General features: G+C 45.0%; 1 protein-coding gene across 3 annotated transcripts in view; it reads right to left on the reverse strand.

Moving 5' to 3' along the window:
* Positions 1-8,457: 8,457 nt before the first annotated feature.
* Positions 8,458-13,475, reverse strand: part of LOC134608268 (cytochrome P450 2C6-like) — a 110,534-nt gene continuing 105,516 nt past the window's right edge. For all 3 annotated transcript variants that reach the window (XM_063450958.1, XM_063450959.1, XM_063450960.1), the window contains 2 exons: positions 10,501-10,642; positions 8,458-8,762 (listed from right to left, as the gene is read on the reverse strand). In XM_063450958.1, the coding sequence (XP_063307028.1) occupies positions 8,560-8,762; positions 10,501-10,642 (345 nt within the window). In that variant the 3' untranslated portion in view covers positions 8,458-8,559. The remainder of the gene's footprint in view (positions 8,763-10,500; positions 10,643-13,475) is intronic.

Here is a 13,475-nt window from a genome sequence, read left to right on the forward strand (position 1 = left end):
GCACTGTGTAGGTTAGGTTACAGTTAATTATACTGGGTGGGTTTATATTATTAAAGGGACACTCCAGGCTCCAACACACATTAGGTGCACTGTGTAGGTTAGGTTACAGTTAGTTATACTGGGTGGGTTTATATTATTAAAGGGGCACTACAGACTCCCACACACGTAAGGTGCACTGTGTAGGTTACATAGTTACATAGTTAGATAGCTGAAAAGAGACTTGCGTCCATCAAGTTCAGCCTTCCTCACACCTGTTTTTTGCTGTTGATCCAAAAGGCAAAAAAAAAAAAACAAAAAACAAAACCCAGTTTGAAGCACAATTTTGCAACAAGCTAGGACAAAAAATTCCTTCTTGACCCCAGAATGGCAGTCAGATTTATCCTTGAATCAAGCACATATTACCCTACATTGAAAGATTATATCCTTGAATATTCTGTCTTTGCAAGTATGCATCTAGTAGCTGTTTGAACATCTGTATGGACTCTGATAAAACCACTTCTTCAGGCAGAGAATTCCACATCCTGATTGTTCTTACAGTAAAAAAACCTTTCCTTTGCCTTAGACGACAATAGTCGTGCACACTTCCTTTCAGTCCCGCCAGAAACCGGAACCTGAAATTGAAGTTCCAGTACCGCGGTGCGCACTGTGAAGCCGGCCCACGCGTCAAGACAGGTAAGTAAATATGGGATATCGGCGTAAAACACGCACCCATCATTTTCCCCCTATTTTCCATGGGGAAAAAGTGCGTGTTATACGCCGATAAATACGGTAGTTATACTGGGGGGTGTTGCGGTCAGCAGCCCACCGAGCCTCACGGCCGTGCCCGACCGGCACGACCGCACCGACTACACGAGCTTACCTGCTCGTCGGCGAGCCGGGAACCGCGCACTCAGTTCTTCCGGGCATCACGCCCGAATCCAATATGGCGCCGACCACATGGTCGCGTCTATGGATAGCCCCGCCCCCGAGAGTTATACCAACGTGTGCGTGACTGTCAGGGTCTTACCTGAGTTGGGAGTCTGTAGCGCAGATATGTTGCTCACCCTTGCAGATAGCCACAGGCCGAGGTGGTCAGGTAAGAATTCACCTGGCCTGTGGGTCTGTGCACAGGGGCTGTGCAGGATGCAGTACCAAATACGCAGGACAGGCAAGGACAGAACCAGCAGGATAGTCGAGGGATAGCCGAGGTCAAAGGATGCCAGAGGTCAGGAACAACGAGGAGTAGCCGAAGTCAAGGGATGCCAGAGGTCAGAATAAACGTAGTCAGAAGCCGAGGTCAAATATACGAAGCAGATAAACTGGAACACTGGTACGACACAGGAACACTAGATCAAAGACTTGACACTGAGCACAGGGCGAGGCTGGGTTTAAATACCCTGCTGATGATCGATCAGAGTCAGGTGAGACACAGACAAGTCAAGGTGCAGCCCCTGGTGTAGTAGCCATGCCAGGATGAACAAGACCGGAATCAGTAGTCTCTGTGTAAAGCTGCTGTGGCTCAGAGGCAGAAAGCAGGACTAGGATTGATAAGTTCCCCGGTTCAAGTCCCCTGTTGGGAATTCCAGGAGCGACCACGTCTGGCCGTCTGTCTCACAGGTGAGAACCCTGACAGTGACGTCACGACGTCAACGCACATGCACGTTTTGGGGTCAGAGGTCGCCCTCTGACCAATCATAGCTTAGAGAGGGGTATTTAAACCCCTAATTCACCCCAGTACTTTGCCCTGTCGTGGTTTCGGTTTCCTGAGAGTGCTATTTTCGTGTTTCTGATTTCCTGGTATCCTGATCTTGGCTTTTCCCTGGTTATTCTGATCTCTGGTTTCCCTGACTTGGCTTGTTTAAACGGTATTGAGTATTTTCTGGCTTCCTTGACCTCGGCTTTCCCTTTGACCATTCTCTGTCTCTAGCGTATTAGTCCGGCCATTCTAAGGTCCGGTTTAAGCTCTATCCTGTTATTTTCCTTTTCTTACTTATGTATACGTTTACATAGTTTCTGCGTGCTGGACCACATTACTAGCCGTGACATTACGACAGGGCCATGGATCCTGCAGAACTATGCAAACATATGATTGCCTGTGAAAATAGGGTGGAGGATATGGACCACAGGTTAGACCAATTTGCCCAGGCATTTCAGACCTTGCTCCAGAGGACTGCCTATTTAGAGGTCCCTCCTGTACCACCTGTGGTTCCGCCACCTGTAGTGGTTCCCGTACCACATAAACCACCGTCCATAACCCTTTCACCTCCCCCTCGTTATGGAGGTGATTCTAAAGAATTCAGAATACCACTTTGAGGCCTCCCCAGGTTCATTCCCAACAGATAGATCAAAAATAGCCAAAAAAATCTGATGAACCAATTAACTGGAAAAGCCTTAACCTGGGCTAACCCCTTATGGGAGAGTGGAGATGCAGGAGCCCGTGATTACAGTGCCTTTCTCACAGCTTTTAAGGCTACGTTTGAACCTAAATGCAGGGAGAAGAACGCTGCCAAAGCCCTTATGAGAATAAAGCAAAGCAGTCGTTCTGTAGCCGATTACGCCATAGAGTTCAGAACATTGGCGTCTGAAGTTGATTGGACCAATAGTGGTCTGGTGGCTGCTTTCTCTGAAGGTCTAGCTGAGAGTATGCAAGATGAGACTGCAGCTAGAGACCTTCCGGTTAATCTTAATGAGTTTATTGCCTACATGATAGACATTGATAACCGGCTCAGAGAAAGAGAGAAAAACAAACAACGTAACAGACGTTCTAATTTGTCCATAGCTCCTCGTTTCTCTAACCCAGTGGTGAGTAGCCAAGCGCCTCTTCCAGAACCTGCACCCATGCAATTGGGTAGCGCTAAACTCACTGAGGCAGAGAGACAACACAGACGTAACGAAGGGCTATGTATGTATTGTGGCAAGAAGGGACATTAGAGATTGTCATACCCGGTTCGGCCGGAAAACTTGCACACCTAAGGCACGTACGGGGACCGACCTTAGGTGTGATGTACATGTCCCCTAAATTGACTAAGAACCGTTTCCTTGTTAAAGTTACCTTGTCTTTTAAGAAGACCACTGTTCAGTGTGAGGCTATGATTGACTCTGGGGCAGCGGAGAATTTCCTAGACAAAGAGTTCTCTGCAAAACATCTCCTGCCCTTAAGACAAAAAGAGAAACCTATAGCAGTCGAGGCCATTGATGGAAGGCCTCTTACCCAGCCTTTCATCACACACGAAACTCTGCTAATCACTGTCTCAGTGGGTATTCTCCACTCTGAAGAGATGACCTTTCAAATCATATCTTCACCTACATGTCCGATAATACTCGGTTTCCCTTGGCTCCTGAAACACAATCCACGTTTGGATTGGATTGAAGGAGAGATTGTGAGTTGGGGTAAGAGATGCAAAGGTGTTTGCTTTAAGCAAATCCCACAACCTATTGGTACCATTAATGTTCCTATTGCACCTCCCTTGACCACACAAATACCGCCGCAGTATATGGATTTAAAAGAGGTATTTAACAAGGTCCAGTCAGAGGGGTTACCTCCTCATAGACCTTATGACTGTACTATAAATTTATTACCAGGGACCATGCCTCCCAAGGGAGGAGTTTATGCTTTGTCCCCCCAGGAAAATCTTTGTTTCGAAGAATATATAAAGGATGCTCTCAGAAAGGGTCATATCCATAGATCTTCCTCACCAGCCGGGGCTGGGTTCTTCTTTGTCTCTAAAAAAGAAGGGGACCTACGCCCCTGTATCGATTATAGGGTTTTGAATAGGATTACCATAAAAAATGCCTACCCTATTCCCCTTATATCAGAGCTGTTTGACAGATTGAAGGGAGCTTGAGTCTTTACTAAGCTCGATCTCTGAAGTGCGTACAATCTAGTCAGGATTAAGGACGGTCACGAATGGATGACCGCATTTAACACAAGAATGGGACATTAGGAGTACCTGGTTATGCCGTTTGGATTATGTAACGCTCCAGCGGTATTCCAGGATTTTATTAACGATGTCCTAAGAGAGTACCTTCACATGTGCGTTCTAGTGTACCTGGACGACATTCTCATCTATTCCCCAGACCTAGAGACACATCACGAACATGTGAGAATTGTACTGAAAACCCTGTTACAGAACGGTCTTTACTGTAAACTGGAGAAATGCCAGTTTGACCAAACGGAGATACAATTCCTTGGATACGTTATATCTCCGGCTGGTTTCCAGATGGATCCCAGCAAACTGGAGGCAGTCTTACAGTGGCCATTGCCCAAGGGCCTTAAAGCTACTCAACGCTTTATAGGTTTTGCGAATTACTACCGCAAATTCATAAAGGGATTTTCCTCCCTGATTTCCCCTATAACCAATTTAACCAAAAAAGGAGCAAATTGTATATCTTGGCCCAAAGAAGCAAGAGAGGCATTTGAACGGTTAAAATCTCCAAACCATTTATCCTAGAGGTGGATGCGTCAGAGACAGGAGTTGGAGCCATTCTGTCTCAGAGAGAGAAAGTCCTGATACGCCTTTACATCCCTGTGGATTTTACTCTCACAAACTCACACCTGCAGAGAAGAATTATGACATAGGGAATAGGGAACTTTTGGCCATTGTACTTGCCCTTAAGGAATGGAGGCATCTCTTGGAAGGTTCCAAAGAGCCACTTTTGATCTTTACTGATCATAAGAATTTGGCTTATATTGGGGACGCTAAGAGACTGTCCTCTCGTCAGGCTAGATGGTCATTGTTCCTCTCCCGATTCAATTTCGTAATTACGTATAGGCCTGGAACTAAAAACACCAAGGCAGATGCACTTTCTAGGCAGTTTGAGACAGAAGAAGTTCCGGAACAGGAGATAGATCCTATTATACCTCCTGAATGCCTCATTGCCACTACAGTTTCCGAAGTGTCTTCTCCACTCTTCTGTGCCATAATAGCAGACCAAACTCAGGCACCTGTGGGAAAACCTCCGGACAAACTGTATGTGTCACCTCCGTTCAGGAAGATATGTTCCATGACAACCTCACAGCGGGCCATCCTGGAGTCCATAAAACTCGCTCTGCTATCTCCAGGAAGTTTTGGTGGCCTGCTCTTAGAAACGATATCAAAGATTATGTTGGGGCATGTCAAATATGTGCCGTTTCTAAAGTTCCTTCTAGATCGCCCCCTGGACTGTTACAACCACTGCCCATACCTAATGCTCCATGGACCCATTTAGCCATGGATTTCATTGTGGATCTACCCAGTTGAAACGGGTTTAATACAGTCCTTATGGTTATCAATAGATTCTCAAAGATGGCACATTTTGTCCCACTTAAAAAATTACCATCTGCTCAAGATCTAGTTCAAATATTCTTGAGAGAGATCTTTCGGTTGCACGGTGTACCCAAAAGCATAGTATCTGACAGAGGTACCCAGTTTGTTTCTAGGTTTTGGCGTTCCTTTTGTAAACAATTGGGCATCGAACTCTCCTTTTCGTCAGCGTATCACCCTCAAACAAATGGAGCAGCAGAGAGGGCGAATCAGTCTTTAGAAGCCTATTTACGTTGCTTTATAAATGCCAATCAGTCTAACTGGTATGAGCTCTTACCCATGGCTGAGTTCGCCAGGAACAACGCCACTCATGAATCTTCTACTCATAGCCCGTTCTTTGTAAATCAGGGTTATCACCCCACTGTTTTCCCTTCTGAATTCTCAGACACGGACATCCCTGCTTTGAACACCCGTTTAGAATCGATTCATGTTACTTGGGATTCCGTCCATTCGGCTCTGCAAAAGGCTTCATTACGTGCAAAGGTCCAAGATGACAAGAAACGGGGTGCTAATCCTGTCTATCTTCCAGGTGACAGGGTGTGGCTCTCCACAAGACATTTCAAACTTAAGGTTCCATCCATGAAATTTGCCCCTCGATACATAGGTCCTTTTCGTGTCATCCGACGTATCAATCCAGTGACCTATTCCTTGGCACTTCCGGCTCATATGAGAATTGCGAATACTCATGTCTCTCTACTCAAGCCCCTTACTTGCAATCGATACACCAGGTTATCCACACCTCCTCCACCCTTGGTAGTGGGTGATCAAGTGGAGTACGAAGTTCGTTCTATCTTGGACTCCAAAATGTCCAGAGGTGTCTTGTCCTATCTTGTTGACTGGAAGGGCTATGGTCCCGAGGAACGTTGTTGGGTTCCTGCTGACCGGGTTCATGCGCCCCGTCTTGTCCGGTCGTTTCACAACCGCTTTCCTCTTAAGCCGGGTCCTTCCCGCCCGGTGCGCGGTCTTCGAGTGGGGGGTACTGTTGCGGTCACCGGCCTGCCGAGCCTCACGGCCGTGCCCGATCGGCACGACCGCATCGACTACACGAGCTTACCTGCTCGTCGGCGAGCCGGGAACCGCGCACTCAGTTCTTCCGGGCATCACGCCCGAATCCAATATGGCGCCGACCACGTGGTCGCGTCTATGGATAGCCCCGCCCCCGAGAGTTATACCAACGTGTGCGTGACGTCACGACGTCAACGCACACGCACGTTTTGGTGTCAGAGGTCGCCCTCTGACCAATCATAGCTTAGAGAGGGGTATTTAAACCCCTAATTCACCCCAGTACTTTGCCCTGTCGTGGTTTCCGTTTCCTGGTTTCCTGAGAGTGCTATTTTCGTGTTTCTGATTTCCTGGTATCCTGATCTTGGCTTTTCCCTGGTTATTCTGATCTCTGGTTTCCCTGACTTGGCTTGTTTAAACGGTATTGAGTATTTTCTGGCTTCCTTGACCTCGGCTTTCCCTTTGACCATTCTCTGTCTCTAGCGTATTAGTCCGGCCATTCTATGGTCCGGTTTACGCTCTATCCTGTTATTTTCCTTTTCTTACTTATGTATACGTTTACATAGTTTCTGCGTGCTGGACCACATTACTAGCCGTGACAGTGGGTTTATATTATTAAAGGGACACTCCAGGCTCCCACACACATTAGATGCACTGTGTAGGTTAGGTTACAGTTATACTGGGTGGGTTTATATTATTAAAGGGACACTCCAGGCTCCCACACACGTTAGATGCACTGTGTAGGTTAGGTTACAGTTGGTTATACTGGGTGGGTTTATATTATTAAAGGGACACTCCAGGCTCCCATACACATTAGATGCACTGTGTAGGTTAGGTTACAGTTATACTGGGTGGGTTTATATTATTAAAGGGACACTTCAGGCTCCCACACACGTTAGATGCACTGTGTAGGTTAGGTTACAGTTGGTTATACTGGGTGGGTTTATATTATTAAAGGGACACTCCAGGCTCCCACACACGTTAGATGCACTGTGTAGGTTAGGTTACAGTTATACTGGGTGGGTTTATAGTAATAAAGGGACACTCCAGGCTCCCACACAAGTTAGAGGCACTGTGTAGGTTAGGTTACAGTTATACTGGGTGGGTTTATAGTAATAAAGGGACACTCCAGGCTCCCACACACGTTAGATGCACTGTGTAGGTTAGGTTACAGTTATACTGGGTGGGTTTATAGTAATAAAGGGACACTCCAGGCTCCCACACACGTTAGATGCACTGTGTAGGTTAGATTATAGTTATACTGTGTGGGTTTATAGTAATAAAGGGACACTCCAGGCTCCCACACACGTTAGATGCACTGTGTAGGTTAGATTATAGTTAGTTATACTGGGTGGGTTTATATTATTAAAGGGACACTCCAGGCTCCCACACACATTAGATGCACTGTGTAGGTTTGGTTACGGTTAGTTATACTGGGTGGGTTTATATTATTAAAGGGACACTCCAGGCTCCCACACATTAGATGCACTGTGTAGGTTAGGTTACAGTTGTACTGGGTGGGTTTATAGTAATAAAGGGACACTCCAGGCTGTGCCAATATTAACACATTAAATATTGCAAAAAATAACCAAGAAAAATCATAGCAGGTTTATTCCACTTCCTTTATTTAGGTAAAATCTGAACAAGTAATCAAATCCTACTAAACTTAACACAATGACAACACACAGTGTGAAATGCAAGCATGGGTTTATACACAGCTAAATAACAGTGTTTACAATGGTAATCATTTAATACGTTTATTAAATGTACGGAAGAGACATTTTCCATTTCATGCAATTACAGTAATTAAGTGATGTTTCTTTCCCAGAATTTAGAGTGTACTCCCCTTCAATATTAACCCTTTAAATACTTAATATTTTCTCAAATTAATGTGCAGCACCCAGTATGCATTAATGCACTAAAACACATAAATTAGAAAGATGTGTTTCTTCTAATGCTTCAGATTGTGAAATACATATATTAATTTTAGTAAAGATAATTAGCAATTTATATAGCAGCTTATACGATTACTCCAAGCACCATAACCACTTCAGTGTTTTGAAGTGTTCACTGTGCTTGCAGTCTCTACAGGCACATCCTGAGATATTTTATGTTGCTGGTGGAGGTGTAACTCCACCCCCTGCAGGATCATTAGCAAACCTGGTTAGAGGTTTGGGTCTGATCTTTAGAATTATTTGTAATCTGTAACAATATATTAAAAGTTATCATTCTTGAAGGTACATTTATAAAGTGAGCTGGTGTCCTCCTCATGTCATCACTTAGTGACCGAGGACGTGGAGCGAGGGACAGCGCAAAGCTCGGAGCTCACTATCATCGCAGGCTTGTTATTTCTCATAGATTTACAGTCCAACTGTTTAGATCCAGGTGTTCTGGTGAAAGTGAATTTCTGGAGCAGAGCCGAGATAAAGAGGAAAAGCTCCATTCGAGCCAAGTTCTCTCCGAGACACATCCGCAATCCTGGAGAGAGAGAAAAGAGAGAGATGGAAACAATGGAGACAGAGAAAACAATAATATGCGTACAGAACGCTTTTACTGGGTTACAGTGATCTGTCTCTATGGGACAGGTACACAGAATAGTGATATCTCTCCAAACAGACCAGTCAGTGTGTGCAGAGATCTCTCAGTAATCTATAGGTAGAGAATTATCTCTAGTCAGTGTGTGCACAGATCTCTCAGTAATCTATAGGTGGAGAATTCTCTATAGTCAGTGTGTGCACAGATCTCTTAGTAATCTATAGGTAGAGAGCTCTCTATAGTCAGTGTGTGCACAGATCTCTCAGCAATCTATAGGTGGAGAATTATCTCTAGTCAGTGTGTGCACAGATCTCTCAGTAATCTATAGGTGGAGAATTCTCTATAGTCAGTGTGTGCACAGATCTCTCAGTAATCTATAGGTAGAGAACTCTCTATAGTCAGTGTGTGCACAGATATCTCAGTAATCTATAGGTAGAGAACTCTCTATAGTCAGTGTGTGCACAGATATCTCAGTAATCTATAGGCGGAGAGCTCTCTATAGTCAGTGTGTGCACAGATCTCTCAGCAATCTATATGTGGAGAATTATCTCTAGTCAGTGTGTGCACAGATCTGTCAGTAATCCATAGGTGGAGAGCTCTCTACAGTCAGTGTGTGCACAGATCTCTCAGTAATCTATAGGCGGAGAGCTCTCTCTAGTCAGTGTGTGCACAGATCTCTCAGTAATCTATAGGTGGAAAGCTCTCCATAGTCAGTGTGTGCACGGATCTCCCAGTATTCTATAGGTGCAAAGCTCTCTATGGTCAGTGTGTGCACAGATCTCTCAGTAATCTATAGGTGGAGAGCTCTCTATAGTCAGTGTGTGCAGAGATATCTCAGTAATCTATAGGTGGAGAGCTCTCTACAGTCAGTGTGTGCACAGATCTCTCAGTAATCTATAGGTGGAGAGCTCTCTATAGTCAGTGTGTGCACAGATCTTTCAGCAATCTATAGGTGGAGAATTATCTCTAGTCAGTGTGTGCACAGATCTCTCAGTAATCCATAGGTGGAGAGCTCTCTACAGTCAGTGTGTGCACAGATCTCTCAGTAATCTATAGGTGGAGAGCTCTCTCTAGTCAGTGTGTGCACAGATCTCTCAGTAATCTATAGGTGGAGAGCTCTCCATAGTCAGTGTGTGCACAGATCTCCCAGTATTCTATAGGTGCAAAGCTCTCTATGGTCAGTGTGTGCACAGATCTCTCAGTAATCTATAGGTGGAGAATTATCTCTAGTCAGTGTGTGCAGAGATATCTCAGTAATCTATAGGTGGAGAGCTATCTACAGTCAGTGTGTGCACAGATCTCTCAGTTATCTATAGGTGGAGAGCTATCTATAGTCAATGTGTGCACAGATCTCTCAGTAATCTATAGGTGGAGAATTCTCTATAGTCAGTGTGTGCACAGATCTCTCAGTAATCTATAGGTGGAGAATTATCTCTAGTCAGTGTGTGCACAGATCTCTCAGTAATCCATAAGTGGAGAGCTCTCTACAGTCAGTGTTTGCACAGATCTCTCAGTTATCTATAGGTGGAGAGCTCTCTCTAGTCAGTGTGTGCAGAGATATCTCAGTAATCTATAGGTGGAGAGCTCTCTATAGTCAGTGTGTGCACAGATCTCTCAGTATTCTATAGGTGGAGAGCTCTCTACAGTCAGTGTGTGCACAGATCTCTCTCATGTTACTAACCAGCAGAGAATGGCATGAATGCTGGGTTTGCCTTGAACTGGCCCTTATCATCCAGGAAATGGCCGGGGTTGAACTCATCAGGCGTCTCCCACAGCATTGGATCAGTCAGCACAGAGGAAAGAAAAGGGATGATTGTTGTCCCCTGTAACAAGAAAACAATATTACCAGAGTTGGTTCTATTTAATATAGCACCAGGTACTGATAAAAAAAAATATATATATTGTTAATAGGGGGAATCATGGTGGAATGATCTGGCTAGATATTGAAATTAACAAATCCTTCATATAATGTCATCATTTTACAAGGTGTAACCTCCTATGGCCCTACGCTGCATGAACAATTAAACACTCCCGAACCACTAAGACTTCCCCTTCTCTATTAGCACCCTAATGAATAAATGACTTAATGCAACAGGCTGGACTGAAAAGGCCAATATCATGGCATCAAAGTGGCGGTCCGGTGACCGGGACCCAGACACTGTCTGGGCGGCAGTCGGACGACTGGGACCCAGTATGCCTGATGTTGAAAGTAGGAGTCACAGAGTGGAAGTGGATTAGCAGGGTCTGGTGCAGGGTAACCGCACGCCCCCTGGTGTTGAGCATCAGCATTTGTGCGGCCACATACCAGGACCCTGATGCAGCTTCAGCGGATGCCAGGAACTAGGAGCTCGGAAATAAGCAGATCTCCCAGGAGCTAAATAGGGAGGCTCTGCAGCAGGAATGTATCCAGTACAGAAACAAAGCAAGGCTAGGGTAGGCACCAAACAAGACATAACTAGTAAAATCCAGAACCAGAGAAGGATAGAAAGCTAAACCCAGAACATGTACACAGTACATAACATAACATTGGCAGGACAGGACAGGACTGTACATGGACTGGGAAAAAACAAGACAAGATATAATATAATAGGTAAAACAAGAGGAGACGTAACTAAGTACTATATGTGAAAAACTATGGGGATTTAGTTACATTATATGCTCATACATTGCATAAGTCTGCCACAACGCCAATGTACCCCATATTTGGCAGGTCCTACTCTGCCTAACGTCTCCTAAATGAACCATAATAACGCACATACAGCACTTACCTGCAAGAAAAGGCAGATAACTTGAGCAACTGCCTGCAGGGACCAACTGAAACAAAAGGAATCATGGAAAAGGAACGGGTGTGGCAACATAAAACAAACATTTAAAGGAATCCAAGAGGCTGGGAATTCCAGGAACGGAATACAGGAATGAACCGAGCATAAAGAAAACAAGACATAGAAAAACAGAAAAACTAAGAAAAACTAAACAAGAATTGTAAAAAGAGTACTGGATACCAGAAGCCATTGCCAGAATGATCCCCAGCCAGGAACAGGATGTGACAGGCCATAGTAGAAATATATAAAAATAACTCCATTAACCAGGGTTGCGGCTCTGAAGAACCAACTACACTCCTCAGCCCATAACAGGCTTAACCTTATCCTGCAGCTGAGCATCCACAGCATTCGCCCAGGCAGAGGCAAAAGGACTACAAGGGCCATGTTCGTCACAGCCATCCTACCAAGTGACTGATTGGGCACCCCAGAGCAGCCACTGCCAACGAGGGAGGAAAACCAGCCACCTCACCAGCCTCACTCCCGCCACTAAGCCCCATGCTGCACTCTCCCATGGTAGAGGGAAGGCAATGACATTCCCCACCCAGTAGGGCCAAGAAACTGCCACGCCAATAGAAACTGTTAAAAGTGTAGGAGTAAACAAACAGTTAACTCCCAGGGAGAGTTCGAATAAACAAACAGTCCCCAGCTATCCAAAAAAAAGAAAAAAAGAAAACCAGTATGGAGGGAGCAAAATAGCCCCCCGTGCCGCCACCTGTATCAGAAAGGAGAATGGAGGCAAGGAGAGCTTCAGAAGAATTCAGGAACCAACAAGAGAGAACAGGAAGTGGATTGGCCTCATAAAGGTAAAGTGGAATGGCCATGACCTGTTCTCACTAAAACAAAATTAAAGGATGAAGGAAGGCATTGAAATATTGTGTAATATATGGCAGGATACTGTGATAACTCCGTGCTGACTGAGGGTGAAGGTTTAAATAAAATGTATAAAATATATGCTAGTAAACAGGTTCATTGAATGTGCAAAAAGATTGGGATGTGGGAGTAATTGACAAGGTTAAAGTGATTAATAGAATTTGTAAAAGAAGACAGTGAAGGGCTGAAGATAATTTGTTACTTAATTTGTAAGGAATGATTTTGAAAGGGTTAATAGTTTATGTAGGTGAAGGGAATAATAGAATGTGAGGAGAATGAGGGTGAAGGTTAACAGAATGTGTGAAGGATGACTGAGTTAGAGAATCTTTATCTCTTCATTCTTTATTCTAAGGAAGGAGAAGGCTTCCTGACAGCCGCTAGAGGCACTTCATGCGGAAATTGCATTGAGAAGGCAGAACGTCCATAGGAAAGCATTGAGAAATTCTTTCCTATGGGCGTTTTTAATGCACGCGCGGCATGCGCATTCGGCTCCACTCGGGAGCTGACGGAGGGGGTGGAGAGGTCACCAGCGCCGAGGGAGCCCGGCGCTGGATAAAGGTAAGTGGCCCTTCAGCCCAGCAGGAGGGGGGACCCGAGGGTGGGGGGCGTAAGGGTTATATAGTGTCAGGAAAATGTATTTGTTTTCCTGACACTATAGTGATCCTATGTTATTTATAAAAAAAAGCTGTGGCCTGTTTGTCACCGAGTATGTCTGTGGTTTTGTTATTTCGGGTAAATAACAAGAATGAGGTGGGGAGGAGGAAAGAATGTGGGTCCCCCCTCTTTTGTTCTCTTCACATATACAACACCCTCTACCTACGCACGTGTGTGTGCACGCCTGGTTGGGATCATCGACTACCGTGTGCGCGTCTGGCTAAATCAAAACACACCGCCAGGTTTAATGCAATCACGTGAAATGGCAAAAAGCGTGTTTTATGTTGTTATTCAATTGTCAGTTCTTTTA

The sequence above is a fragment of the Pelobates fuscus genome, chromosome 4, assembly GCF_036172605.1.
Source record: "Pelobates fuscus isolate aPelFus1 chromosome 4, aPelFus1.pri, whole genome shotgun sequence".
NCBI classification, from domain to species: Eukaryota; Metazoa; Chordata; class Amphibia; order Anura; family Pelobatidae; genus Pelobates; species Pelobates fuscus.